This window comes from Podarcis erhardii (assembly GCF_964252035.2).
Source record: "Podarcis erhardii genome assembly, chromosome: 7".
NCBI lineage: Eukaryota > Metazoa > Chordata > Lepidosauria > Squamata > Lacertidae > Podarcis > Podarcis erhardii.
This window is the reverse complement of record NC_138511.1, coordinates 12,563,623-12,578,233: the sequence shown is the minus strand read 5'-3', so window position 1 is coordinate 12,578,233 and position 14,611 is coordinate 12,563,623. Positions and strand designations below refer to the sequence as shown.

General features: G+C 48.3%; 1 protein-coding gene across 4 annotated transcripts in view; it reads left to right on the top strand.

The window, feature by feature from the left end:
* RPH3A (rabphilin 3A) overlaps positions 1-14,611 on the top strand; it is a 120,477-nt gene that overhangs the window by 29,796 nt on the left and 76,070 nt on the right. For all 4 annotated transcript variants that reach the window (XM_081870976.1, XM_081870975.1, XM_081870977.1 and 1 more), the window contains exon 2: positions 8,827-8,922. In XM_081870976.1, coding sequence (XP_081727102.1) covers positions 8,846-8,922 — 77 coding nt within the window. In that variant the 5' untranslated portion in view covers positions 8,827-8,845. The remainder of the gene's footprint in view (positions 1-8,826; positions 8,923-14,611) is intronic.

The window sequence follows — 14,611 nt, the reverse complement described above, 5'->3', positions numbered from 1 at the left end:
GGCATCTGGAGGGTCGCCTGGCCCTATGCCCCTCTCCTCGCGGGGAAACGGTCCCCGAAATATGCCGACCGACTTCCCTGCCCCTCGGTGCACCTTCTTGGCGCATGCAAAGGGAGAGGCTCTGCGGATCTCTCCCTCTTGCTTTTATTCTCCTCTCGCCACGTCCTCTTTGGTCGTTCCCCCTTCTTTTCCTGAATGAAGATTGATTGCGTTCAGGCTTCCTCAACGTGGGGAAGAAAAGAAAGCCAAGCGGTCCCTCAGTCTTGGCTTTACCCGCCGGAGTTGCATCAGCCAGCCTGTTCAATATTTAAGAAAGCTGCATTGCAGAGCTGGGAAAGGGATGGAAACAAGCCGGTTGCCGGGTTGCTCCCGCTCTGGAAATGCCGTGCCCGGGAACTGCACCTGAAGCATCCCTTGCGCCTCTCCTTTTCACCCCTGCCCAAGTTCCAGGTTTTCCTACGGGACCAGTCTGCTTCAGGGTGTGCCAAGGGTCTGGGTGCTGCTCAGCTCTCGGTAAGGCAAAATGGAAAAGCGACTCCCATTTCAAGCTCGTGTAGCCTTATGGCTCCTGGCTCTGACGTTCAGGACGCGGGTGGCGCTGTGGGTTAAACCACTGAGCCTAGGACTTGCCAATCAGAAGGTCGGCGGTTCGAATCCCCGTGACGGGGTGAGCTCCCGTTGCTCGGTCCCTGCTCCTGCCAACCTAGCAGTTCGAAAGCACGTCAAAGTGCAAGTAGATAAATAGGTACCGCTCTGGCGGGAAGGTAAACGATGTTTCCGTTCGCTGCCCTGGTTCACCAGAAGCGGCTTAGTCATGCTGGCCACATGACCCGGAAGCTGTACGCCGGCTCCCTCGGCCAGTAAAGCGAGATGAGCGCCGCAACCCCAGAGTCGGCCACGACTGGACCTAATGGTCAGGGTTCCCTTTACCCTTACCTGATGTTCTGCCTCTATGGTCAGAGGCAGCAATGCTTCTGAATGCCAGTAGAGGGGGCTCTTGTGCTTGTTTCCCTTTGGGGCATCTGTTTGGTCAATATGAGAAGATGCCGGATTGGCTGGGCCATTGGCTTGATCCAGCAGGCTCTTCCTATGTTCTTTGCAGGCTTCCATCAGCCTGTACTGGCTGCGCTGATGGGCGTTGTGGTTCAAAACATCTGGAGGGCACCAGGTTGGCAAGCTTATGATATCTATTTATTGCATTTCCATCCCACCTTTTCACCCAAGGAGCTCAAGATGACTTGCATGGTCCTCCCCCTCCTCATTTAGTCCCCACAACAACCCTGTGAGGTGGGTCAGGCTGAGAGGCAGTGGCTGGTCACCCACCAGTGAGCTTCATGGCCGAGTGGGGATTCCAACCCTGGTCTCTCCCAGGCCCTAGGCGGACCCTCTAACCACTACACCACACTGCCTCCGCTTCATCAGACGTGTGGCATGTCAGTGTGAACAGAGTGAAGGCTTTCCCAGTTCAGCTGTTTAAGCTGGAGATGCCAGGGCTGGAACATGGGGGCTTCTGCATGCGAGGCAGACATCCTAAGCAGTTAGACTCTCCCCAGAGTTAACTGCTGTGGAAGCTGCCCCTCTTCTTTTGTCTTGTGGGAATGCTGCTGGTGTTGGCATTCTCCGAACCAGGTTAAGCTCCCTCTTGGAGTCTTAAGCCAGTGTTTCCCAACCTTGTGCCTCCAGCTGTTTTTGGACTACAATTCCCATCATCCCTTGCCACTGGTCTTGCAAGTCAGGGATGATGGGAGTTGTAGTTCAAAAACAGCTGGAGGCACAAGGTTGGGAAACACTGGCTTAAGCAATTGGGTCTCTCAGCAGAGGGTAGTTAAATCACCACCACCAACATCATCAATATACAGTCGTACCTTGGTTCTGGAATGCCTTGTGACTTGAACGTTTTGCTCCCAAACGCTGCAAACCCAGAAGCAAGTGTTCTGGTTTGCGAATGTTTTTTGGAAGCCGAACATCCGACGCGGCATCTGCGGCTTCCGATTGAGTGCAGGAAGCTCCTGCAACCAATCGGAAGCTGTGCCTTAGTTTTCAAACAGTTATGGGAATTGAAAGAACTTCTGGAATGGACTCCATTTGAGAACCAAGGTACAGGATTCTCTCTTTTTGCCTTGGTCAGACCACACCTGGGGTCCTGTGTCCAGTTCTGGGGACCACAATTTAAGAAGGATGTTGACAAGCTGGAAGATGTGCAGACGAGTGAGATGATAAAGGGTCTGGAAAGCAAGTCTTAAGAGAAACAGTTGAGGGAGCTGGTTATGCTTCGTCTGGAAAAGAGGGGACTGAGAAGAGATTATAATCTCCAGATATCTCAAGGGCTGTCACATGGAGGATGGAGTAAACTTGTTTTCTCCTATTCTGGAGGCTAGGACCCGAACCAATGGATTAAGATTACAAGAAAGGAGTTTCTGACTAGACATTAGGAAGATGTTTCTGAAAAATAAGAGATGTCTGACAGTGGAACAGACTCCTTCAAAAGGTGATGGACTCTCCTTCATTGGAGGTGTCTAAAGAAAGTTTGGAGGGCCATCTGCCTTGGATTCCTTAGCTGCAATTCCTGCATCGCAGGGGGTTGGACTCGATGACCCCCGGGGTCTCTTCCAGCTATTTTGTTGTTGTTTAGTCATTTAGTTGTGTCTGACTCTTCGTGACCCCACGGACCAGAGCACGCCAGGCACTCCTGTCTTCCACTGCCTCCCGCAGTTTGGTCAAACTCATGCTGGTAGCTTCGAGAACACTGTCCAACCATCTCGTCCTCTGTCGTCCCCTTCTCCTTGTGCCCTCCATCTTTCCCAACATCAGGGTCTTTTCCAGGGAGTCTCCTCTTCTCATGAGGTGGCCAAAGTATTGGAGCCTCAGCTTCAGGATCTGTCCTTCCAGTGAGCACTCTGGGCTGATTTCCTTCAGAATGGAGAGGTTTGATCTTCTTGCAGTCCATGGGACTCTCAAGAGTCTCCTCCAGCACCACGATTCAAAAGCATCAGTTCTTCGGCGACCAGCCTTCTTTATGGTCCAGCTATACAATTCTACATTTATGTGACTATTATCCATAAGCCATTTTAACATGACTTTGGATTCTGCTTTGGCTATTAGCCACCATCACTTGGTCCCTCTCACAGGCTCTCTCTGCCCCATTTCTTGTTTACATCAACCTGCAGCCATTGCTGCCTTATGGAAGAGTTTGGAGCCCAAGTCCTTGACGCTGGTCAGAAAGGCTGAAACAAGATGTAGGGCTGTTCCCCACAGAGCTGGCATCACTCAGAGATGCTTCCTTCCTTCCTCGTTTACATCTGTTCTCTGAAGATGCAGGAAGCAAACCGGAGCCTCCCCCCCACTCACTCTGGGGATTTGAGGAATGGAGAAAACAAAAGGAAAACAGCATTTCCTCTTTGATCATGTTTTTCACATGTCTGAAATGAGATACTTGGCGAAATCTTGGCAGCTTTTTCTTTTAATGATCCATGTGCAGGGATGTCTCCTGCTGCTGTTTGATGGAGAGGGTATTAATGGTGTTTCTGCTATTCCGTGGTGCAAAGTACAAAAGTTGTTTGATAGGTGAGAATGTCACAAAGTGAACTGGGCTTTTCCCAAAAGCTACTTTGCAAGGTAGTTAAAACTATCCTCACCTGGCAGGGAAGGAAGGCAGGTAGGTTCGTTTGAGGTCTGAAGTGTGCCCGGCCCACTTTCACAGTAGAAGCTGTTCACCCCCCCCCAATTAATAGAGCTTGATTATGTTGTCACAGATCCCTTAAGTTTTTAGATTTCAGGGTTCTGTTGTGGCTTGCTTCTGCACCCCATGTACACAACACCTGTTCACCCCATGCACTTCCAATGACGAAACTGTTATAGGTGTGCGGGGTCAGTCTGGATGATGTCCCGGGTCCCTTCCAAGCCTGTAAGCCAGCATCCAGTGATGTTAAAAATCTAGAGACGGCAGAACCAGTCCATTCTGGCTTTGGCCGAGCAGGTGAATACTGCTACTTACCAAAGAGGTTGCTCTGTTGCCATGGCCTTCTGGTGGTTCCCTCACTGCGAGAAGCAGAGTTACAGGGAACCAGGCAGAGGGCCTTCTCGGTAGTGGCGCCCGCCCTGTGGAACGCCCTCCCATCAGATGTCAAAGAGAACAACAACTTCCAAACTTTTAGAAGACATCTGAAGGCAATCCTGTTTAGGGAAGCTTTTAATGTTTGATGCATTACTGTATTTTAATATTTTGTTGAAAGCCGCCCAGAGTGGCTGGGGAAGCCCAGCCAGATGGGCGGGGTATAAATAATAAATTATTATTATTATTATTATTATTATTATTATTATTATTATTATGATAAATGGGTGGGTCTTTTCCAAACTCACCCGCCTGGATCTTGAGATGGAGAACAACAGGCACAATGGTAGGAGGGCTTTGTATGTGAGACTTGTGTGCGCGAGTTTTTGGCTGGTGCTGGAAGCTGAGGAGGCAGAGGCCTGAGGCCTGTTTTGCTCTGTGCTGGACTCAGGGGATGTGAATTCAGGCTTCCCTGGAACCCTGATATCTTAAGGGCTGTCACATGGAAGAAGGAGCAAGCTTGTTTTCTCCTGCTCTGGCAGGTAGGACTCGAACCCATGGCTTCAAGTTACAAGAAAGGAGATTCCAGCTAAACATGCAGAAAAACCTTCTGACAGTCAAAGCTGCTTAACAGTGGAACAGTCCCCCTCAGGAGGTTGTGGACTCTCTTTCCTTGGAGGTTTTTAAAAGCAGAGGTTGGATGGCCGTCTGCCATGGACGCTTTAGCTGAGATTCCTGCATTGCACAGGGTTGGACTAGATGACCCTGGGTGTCCCTTCCAACTTTATGATTCTAATGGGGAAGGAAGTTCTGTTGAGGCCTTAAGGCTGTGAGTCCCTCTGTACTCTGCTCAGGTTGTATGTATGGATATACAGTGGTACCTCAGGTTAAGAACTTAATTCTTTCTGGAGGTCCGTTCTTAAGCTGAAACTGTTCTTAACCTGAGGTACCACTTTACCTAATGGGGCCTCTCACTGCCGCTGTGCCGCCGCTGCACAATTTCTGTTCTCATCCTGAAGCAAAGTTCTTAACCTGAGGTACTATTTCTGGGTTAGCGGAGTCTGTAACCTGAAGCATCTGTAACCCGAGGTACCACTGCACATCTTTGGGGGGAAAACCACCACCAGCAAAAACATGCATCATAGATATGGTCGGTATGTAAAAGAAAAGTGAAGATGTGTAAATATAGATTTTACAATACAGTGGTACCTCGGGTTAAGTACTTAATTTGTTCCGGAGGTCCGTTCTTAACCTGAAACTGTTCTTAACCTGAAGCACCACTTTAGCCAATGGGGCCTCCTGCTGCTGCTGTGCCGCCGGAGCACAATTTCTGTTCTCATCCTGAAGCAAAGTTCTTAACCCGAGGTAATATTTCTGGGTTAGCGGAGTCTGTAACCTGAGGTACCACTGTACTGAAAACACACAGAGAGCAGAGCGCCTTTTTTTTTGTTAGCGTAAGGTTCCTGGCATGTCCAGTGAAAAAGAGCTCGAGTCAAGAGGGTTGGGAAATCCTTTCTGCTGAAATGGGCTACATCACTGTGCTCCGTGGAACAATGTTCTGGTCTGGTATAATACTTCCTAATGCAAGCTAGTGGAAAATCCTTTTGGCTTGGTGTAAGTGCCCCTCCTCCACCGCAAATCTCAAAGATGGGAGGTTATCCCCTTACCCCATGAATGCCCACTTGACCGCTTTGATTTATGGAACTGGTTTTGTTATGTACTGAAGTTCTCACTAGCAGGGAGATACTGTAGATGGCTTTCACTCAGGTCTGCATATGCAAATAAGGAATTGAAAGTGACGTTCAGTGATTGGATAGTTACAGAAAGTTGTTACTGTTGCTTTGTATTTGAGCTCTATATAAGCAGGTTGGCTGAACCATTCAGTTCTGTTCTGGCCTGGCCTGTGAATAAACAAGAACTGTTTGAAGAATCGCTGTGAGATCTGATATGTTCACCCACAACTTAACAGGTTCTGTTATAGGTGCTTTGTAAGACTTGTTCTGCGTTGGCAAGAAACTGATCTTTTAGTGTGGTAGCACCCGCACTTTGGAACTCCCTGCCTATTGATAACGTAGAATTATAGAGTTGGAAGGGACCCTGAGGATCATCTAGTCCAACCCCCCTGCAATGCAGGAATATGCTGCTGTCCCATACGGGGATTGAACCTGCAACCTTGGCATTATCAGCAGCACGCTCTAACCAACTGAGCTACCAGGCAGGCACCTTCACAGTACTCTTTTTAGCTCCTGCTTGCTCAGACAAGCCTGCCCAGATACATAGAATGTTGACATGTGTTTTAATCTGTTTTTCACTGATCGTTAATTGCAATCATCACTGCATTATTTCAACAGCTGCTTTAATTGGTTTTATCGGAAACGGCTTTGAGGGTTTTCCCCTCTCCTTACGATCCAGTGTATATAAATTTTATGAAACCTTTAAAATATCCAAGCTAGTAGGCCTAGCCTTGTCACCATTTCTTCACACAGCACCCTTAACTTGCCTGCGGCTGCACAAAGTATAAGAGGGTGGGTCCCTGCCCCGATGAGATTACAGTCTGTGATTCAGCACAGAGGAAACAACAAAGAAGAGGGAAATGGAGTCAAGGTTAAGGAGTGGAAAGGATAACTTTTTTTAAAAAAATGTAAATAATTTTTATTCATTTTCCAATAAGCATCTTCCAATTATTAAAACAAATCAAATCATATACATTGTCAATTATAAATTCCAGATTAAATAATTTCCTGGATAACTTTTTGATTAAGTTGCATGCACTTGGACTTACCCAAGGTTAGTCCTGCTCAGAGTAGACCCATTGAAATTAATGGACCAGATAAAATCCAGTGGAGTAGGAAGCCTAAGGGGAATGTGGCAAAGATGCCCTAGAAAATGTGAGCTTCTGAACATGTTTTGTTGCTGTTGTTTAGTCGTTTAGTTGTGTCCGACTCTTCGTCATCCCATGGACCAGAGCACGCCAGGCACTCCTGTCTTCCACTGCCTCCCGCAGTTTGGTCAAACTCATGCTGGTGGCTTCGAGAACACTGTCCAACTATATCGTCCTCTGTTGTCCCCTTCTCCTTGTGCCCTCCATCTTTCCCAACATCAGGGTGTTTTAAACCCTGGTAATAATTCTTTTGAAATGTATCTGTTGGTCAACTGGAATATGGAGGTGGTTACTGCAAATTACTCCAAGTAGACCCTCCAAGTGTCCCTATTTTCCAGGGACAGTCCCGGATTTATAGAAGCCATTCGGGTTTCCAATTTGATCCCGGAATATCCCTCTTTTCCTTAGGACGTCCCTATTTTCATGAGAGAAATGTTGGAGGGTAAGGAGATATGCAACCTGCAAGCCAAGGAAATAAGTAACTCTAAAACCTTAAGAAGAACATGGGTGGTGCTGTGGGTTAAACCACAGAGCCTAGGACTTGCCAATCAAAAGGTCGGCGGTTCGAATCCCCGTGACGCGGTGAGCTCCCGTTGCTTGGTCCCTGCTCCTGCCAACCTAGCAGTTCGAAAGCACGTCAAAGTGCAAGTAGATAAATAGGTACCACTCTGACAGGAAGGTAAATGGTGTTTCCGTGCGCTGCTCTGGTTCGCCAGAAGCAGCTTAGTCATGCTTGCCACATGACCTGGAAGCTGTACGCCGGCTCCCTCGGCCAATAAAGCGAGATGAGCGCTGCAACCCCAGAGTCGGTCACGACTGGACCTAATAGTCAGGGGTCCCTTTACCTTCACCTTTAAAACCTTAAGAAGACATCTGAAGACAGCCCTGTATAGGGGCTTTTTAATGTTTTTTAATGTTTAATGTTTCATCATAATGCAGACAGATATCTGGAGTATTAACAACAACAACAACAACAACAACAACCAGAACATCCCTATTTTCATTAGAGAAATGTTGGAGGGTATGCAGCTGTTGTCCGTGTCCCAGCGTGGCACCATTATGCAGGATTGAACCCTGAAACAGGAAAAGGAAGCCAGCTCCCCTAATTCTACGCCACTCACAGTCTGTTTTGCTTGTTTAAAGTTGTGCCTCTTTGTGCTGTTGTGCAGCGATGCTTTCTCAATCCACACCGCTGTGTTTCTTCCAACACGCAGGGGCTGCTTTCTGAGCTCCCATGCGTCCTGGCTTTCCTTGTGCAAATGGCGTGGTGTGTGGCAGGAATCTAGCATCAAGACTCACCGCTGATATAGCAAGGCAGTACCCAACATATGGCTGGCTCACTGTAGCACTGCGCATGGTTTAGCTCTTTATCGCTCCCATATAAACATCCGTGCAGACTTGATGTCAAACTGACCCGTTGCAGCGCTCAGATTCAGTTTTACTTGCATCAGATAAAATGCCTTATGCTGTTTTCCCTCCAGGGACCCTGCCTTGTGAACAAAATCACAACTCAGCAAAATCTCTCTAGACCAGAAAGGCAGTTTATTTCCTATCTACTTATGGTGCCCAATGGTCCTTTGAGAAGGGACCTGTTAGAGACCTACAAATATGGGTGTTAAAGAGGAGGAGGATTCTCTGGGAGCTTCTCTGCCTAAAGGGCTTGTTGCCTTGTAGCTCTGTCAGCAGAGCGCAAGACTAAATCTCAGGGTCCTGGGTTCAAGTCCTATGTAGGGCAAAAGATCCCTGCATTGCAGGGGGGTTGGACTAGATGACCCTCCTGGTCCCAACTATTCTGAAGAGCTCACACCCTCTTCTTTGCTGATGCAATCGTTACCTCTTCAACCCTCGATCTCGCTGCTGACTTACAAGCTCTTGCTGCTTTTTTGTCTTTCAGGGAGCCTCAACATTCAGCCATGACGGACACAGTCGTTGGTAACAGCACTGGTCAGTGGATGTATCAGAATGATAGACAGATGGCTCTTCGGGGCGGGTAAGAGGATTTCCTGGCCTTCGACTCTTTCCACTTCCACCACCCACCTGTCAGCTGATTTGTATATTATATCACAGCTTGTGTGGAACGTACGTTCCGGGGGGTGGCACATATACAAAAAAACACATATACTTGAATCACACACCCCGTCCTGACTTTCCAGAGCTGGCAAACTGAGTGGGCCTTATCCCTGCACCCCACTAGGCAAGGCAGAGAGATTTTAAACTCTCCTCCTTGCTTTCCAGGAAAGGCCCGTTCAGCGCACAGACTTCGGGGTGCTCTCATGAGATTTCCTGGAGCCGTCGGAGTTCCCATGGGATGTTGTGAGAGCATCCCAGAGCCCCTGTCCAAGTGGAACTTGCCTGGAAAGCAAGGTGGAGAGCTTAAACTCAGCCAGATGGGTGGGGTATAAATAATAAATTATATTATTATTATTTCCACATGGGGAAAACCCAATGCAAAAGGAGCTTTTAAGCTCTCTGCCTTGCACCGGCCAATTTTCAACTGTGTAAGGTTGAAATTGTGCAAGCTAGTTGTGCATAAGATGTGATCATACTGTTGTGTGTGTTGTGTGCATGCCTGCCTGCTGTGATTCAACAGGCGTGCACAGGACCTGGAAGAATGTGCTATCAGTTGCGTAATTTAGCTGCCAGAGAACCAGAGGCTTCATTCCTCGTTTCTAAGCCTTATTTCTTTAGAGAACCAGCTTCACCCCACTCTTCAGCCAAAAAAATGTGACTTACAAGATCAGTCGTAAAGACTTACGATAAAAAAGACACGACACACAAGGAAAAGGGAATGGGGAGGGAGGAGGGGGAAAGTGAGCTCATGCAGCAGTTCTCAGCTTTAATGGTTCTTATAACGCTGCAAAGATCTGTCTGAATTATGCATTATGGCTGTCACCTATTGAAATATCAGCAGCCTGAGGAGGTAGTTGATCAAGGGAGCTTGTGTGTGTGTGTGTGTGTGTGTGTGTGTGTGTGTGTGTGTGTGTTCTTCAGTGCTCTGCAGAGCTTCTTTCTTCTTTCCTGCGATAAGCAAAGCAAACCAGAATAAAATGCACAGAATGGTTAGAACACTGTGCAAAAGAAGGGGAAACAGGGATCATGAATGCAGGTTGCGGAATTAAGCCTGTCTGGTTGCAGAATGTTGATAACCTTCAAAGAAGGACCCAAGAAGAGCCTTGCTAATGCCAGCTTTGGCAGGTCCTGACAGCAACACTCTCTCTCTCTCTCTCTCTCTCTCTCTCTCTCTCTCTCTCTCTGTGTGTGTGTGTGTGTGTGTGTGTATGGAGTGGGTAAGGAGACCCTTAAACACCAACAGCACCTCTCAACCACGGGAGTGATCAGAAGCGTTGCTGGAAAAGCTAAAATTGTGACGCGAGTCTCTCTTCACCCAGCCACCCGTGGCCTAATTTAATTTTGCCCATTAATTCCGATCCTTAAACTGCCATCTATCTCAAGTCATCCCTCAGCTTGGCAGTGGGATTAAATTCAAATAATTTAAATAATGTATGCAGCTATTCCCTTGCCAGAAGTGTTTGCTCCTTATCAGACTGGATTCCAGGAGCTGCTAATGACCCAAAGGGAGGGGGAGAGAGACAGAGAGTCCAGTAGATGTTAAATTGTTTGCAGATCATTGTCAGAGGGCACAGAACGTAAGGAAACTGTGATAGCCATGGGCCCATTGATGTTGTTAGTTGACTGTGGGGAAATGCCAAGTTGGTGTGGGTTTAATTGGGGAGTCCCAGAGTTCCAACTTGCACATTCACGGGCTCTGAACTAGCAGTGGCAGACCTGGAAGGAGACCTTGGGGTCACAGTAGACAAGAAGAAAAGGAGTTTGGATTTGATATCCCGCTTTATCACTACCCGAAGGAGTCTCAAAGTGGCTAACATTCTCCTTTCCCTTCCTCCCCCACAACAAACACTCTGTGAGGTGAGTGGGGCTGAGAGACTTCAGAGAAGTGTGACTGGCTCAAGCTCACCCACCAGCTGCATGTGGAGGAGCGGGGAAGCGAACCCAGTTCACCAGATTACGTGTCCACCGCTCTTAACCATTACACCACACAGGCTCAGTGAAGATGTTGACACTGTGTGTGGCAGCTTTGGGGGGCAGGGAAGGCAAATTGCACGCTAGGGATCATTAGGCAAGGAATTGAAAATGATACTGCCAATAGACGGAGAGCAGATATGATAGCCATTTTCACATATCTAAAGTGCTGTCACGTGGAAGGTGGAGCAAGCTTGTTTTCTCCTACTCCAGAAAGTTACTTACAAGAAAGGAGATTCGGACTAAACATCAGGAAGATCTTTCTGACACCAAGAGTTGTTCAACAGTGGTACACTGTCATGGTCCGGTTCACGGGTGATCGATGTCCCGGCTGGGGACGTCGGGACTGGGGGCAAGATGGCGGGTGGGAGCAGGAACGGGAGTCCAGAAGCCAGGAGTCAGGAAGCCAAGAGTCCGAGGATCAGGAAGCAAGGAGTCACGAAGTCAATGGTCTGAGAATCAAGAAGCAAGGAGTTACGAAGTCAAGCGTCTGAGAATCAAGAAGCAAGGAGTCACGAAGTCAAGCGTCTGAGAATCAAGAAGCAAGGAGTCACGAAGTCAGGGGTCCGAGAATCAAGAAGCAAGGAGTCCAGAAGTCAAGGGTCCAAGGATCAAGAAATAAGGAGCCACAAAGTCCAAGGATCAAGAAGCAAAGAGTCCAGAAGTCAAGGGTCTGAGGATCAAGAAGCAAGGAGCCACAAAGTCCAAGGATCAAGAAGCAAGGAGTCCAGAAGTCAAGGGTCCAAGGATCAAGAAGCAAGGAGCCACAAAGTCCAAGGATCAAGAAGCAAGGAGTCCAGAAGTCAAGGGTCTGAGGATCAAGAAGCAAGGAGTCAAGGAGCCAAACGCAGCAAGGCAGGGAATGTATTGCAGTGACAAAGAACAGAACAGAAATGCTGACCTTATATCCCTTCCCATCTCTTGCCACCAGGTGCTGTGAGTTACCAATCGGCCTCACCTGTGTGGCCGCGCCTTGCCTCTTCAGAACAAATTTAGGAAGGCCCCAGTCCTGCGGAGTCCTACTGGTCACAGGGCCTGGCTCCTGCATGCACACCTGAAATACAGATTCCCTCAAGAGGTTGTGGACTCTCCTTCTTTGGAGGTTTTTAAGCAGAGATTGGATAGCCATCTGTTGGATTCCTGTGTTGCAGGGCGGGAATGACCCTCAGAGTCCCTTCCAACTGTGCCATTCTATAATTGTCACAATGCCATTATACAAATCTATGGTCCAACTGCATTTGGAGTACTGTGTAAAGTTCTGGCTGCTTCCCTTCGAAAGGGATATTGCAGTGTTTTTAGTTTAGAGAAGACATTTTTTTCTCCCTGTCTGAAAGGTGCTGGTTTTGACCTTTAAAGCCCTACGCGGCCTAGGACCCACGTACCTACGGGACCACCTCTCCTGGTATGCCCCGCGGAGGACCTTAAGGTCCACAAATGACAACATTTGGGAGGTCCCAGGTCGCAAGGTGGTTAGATTGGTCTCAACTAGGGCCAGGGCCTTTTCAGCACTGGCCCCGACTTGGTGGAACGCTCTGTCACAACAGACTATGGCCCTGCAGGACTTGACATCTTTCCACAGGGCCTGCAAGACAGAGCTGTTCGCCTGGCCTTTGGTTTGGACTCAGTCTGACCCTTATGTTTCCCTCTCCTTATGGTCTTGATTTATTGGCTACTTTTAAAATGAGGCTGCATTTTAAATTGAATTTTAACCTGTATTTTAAATTGGTTCCCCCCCCCTTTTCCTGTTCTCTCTCCCCCCTTATGTTTTTACTGTGATTTTATTGGTGTGAGCCGCCCTGAGCCCGGCTCTGGCTGGGGAGGGTGGGGTATAAATAAAATTTATTATTATTATTGTGGACATCCAAAGAAAGTGAATTATTAGAAGATTCAGGGCACATAAAAGGAAATTTGTGCATCACATATCCTCTGTCACAGGAGGCAGTGATGGCCACCAGCTTGGGGAAATTCAGGGAGGAGAGGGCTATCGATGGCTACCAGCCAGGATGACTCTGCCATGTCTCTACAGCTGGAGGCAGCTGTTTCTGAATACCAGTTGTTGGAAGCCACAAGAGGGGAGAGTGTCGCTCTCGGACTTGGGTCCTGCCTGTGAGATGTCCTCTGAGGGTTCTTTGTCTGGTACCAGGTCAGGGCAAGGCATGACGTCAACCTGCCCAGTTCCCAAACTTGGGAACCACTCACACACAAGACTTCCATCTTATATTAATCTCCTTGGGTTGATTGGCCCTTACCCAGCCCATCACTAACTGCAGACGTGTGTCCAGGACTTGATCAGCCTCCCCTTATTCAGACGTTACTGAGAAATATTAGCGTCCTTTGATGATGTTTGTTTGATGCAATAATGTATTTGACTTTTTCCCTCTTCCTTTCCTTCCCCCACGCTGCTTTGAAGTGGAAAAGAACAGTAAGTCCTCTGTTTATCTGTTGTGCATTTAGTTCACATATACACTCATGGCATCTGGCTGGTGGGGACTGATTGATAGCTTGATGAAAATGGGGACACAAGTGTTACAGATTGGTAGGAAATGAAGTGAAAATAAACTGCCAATTAATATCATGATAAAGGTAAAGGGACCCCTGACCATTAAGTCCAGTAGCACATGACTCTGGGGTTGTGGCGCTCATCTTGCTTTACTGGCCGAGAGAGCTGACGTTTGTCTGCAGACAGTTTTTCCGGGTTATGTGGCCAGCATGACTAAGCCGCTTCTGGCGAACCAGAGCAGCACATGGAAACGCCATTTACCTTCCTGCTGGAGTGGTACCTATTTATCTACTTGCACTTTGACATGTTTTTGACCTGCTAGGTTGGCAGGAGCAGAGACCAAGCAACGGGAGCTCACCCCGTCGTGGGGATTCGAACTGCCGACCTTCTGATCGGCAAGCCCTAGGCTCTGATTTGGTATGCAAATCAAGGGTGTGAAGTCACGTCAGAAGGCTTCGTGAGTCCTGGGACTCCCTCTCTGAAGCCTCTCAAGGCCCTAGTCTAAGGTTACCAGACGTCCTCGTTTTCCGGGAACAGTCCCCGGATTTACAAATCAGTCCCCATACAAAATCCATTGAAGTTGAAAAGTGTCCCCAGATTCATTGAAAAAAATCTGGTAACCTTACCCTAGACACCACCTCTGAGTCCTTGAGAGGCCTCAGACTTGACTTCTGGTGCTTCACAAGGCACCAGAAGTAGCGTTGGAGGGCCCCACTGTGCAGGTGCCAAGCACCCACAACAATTTTTTGGTGGGCCCTCAGGGCCCCCTAAATTGGCACCGGTGGACCTGGAGTTGTAAAGTGTGGACCTGTGTCTGGAAAGAGCAGGAAAAAAGTTAAGCGTGGACAAGCCCTCCGGGTAGACAACACTGGTGTAGATGGACCAAAGGTCTGGCTCAGTGTCCAGGATGCCATCACAAGAACATAGCCAGACTTTGAAAGGAGCCAACCTCCTTGAATGGGCAAATTCATTTGCCAGCCCCCTCCTAATGCTGGCTGCCTGCGAGCAGGCATCTCTGTCTAGATTTCCCCTCAAAAAAACCACCTCGCCTCGGCTTGGCGAGGGGAAGAATGGGAGACGAGATCCTTTCAAAGCCCCCCTCAATTTCACGATGTGAGCAGCGGGCACGAACAATTGG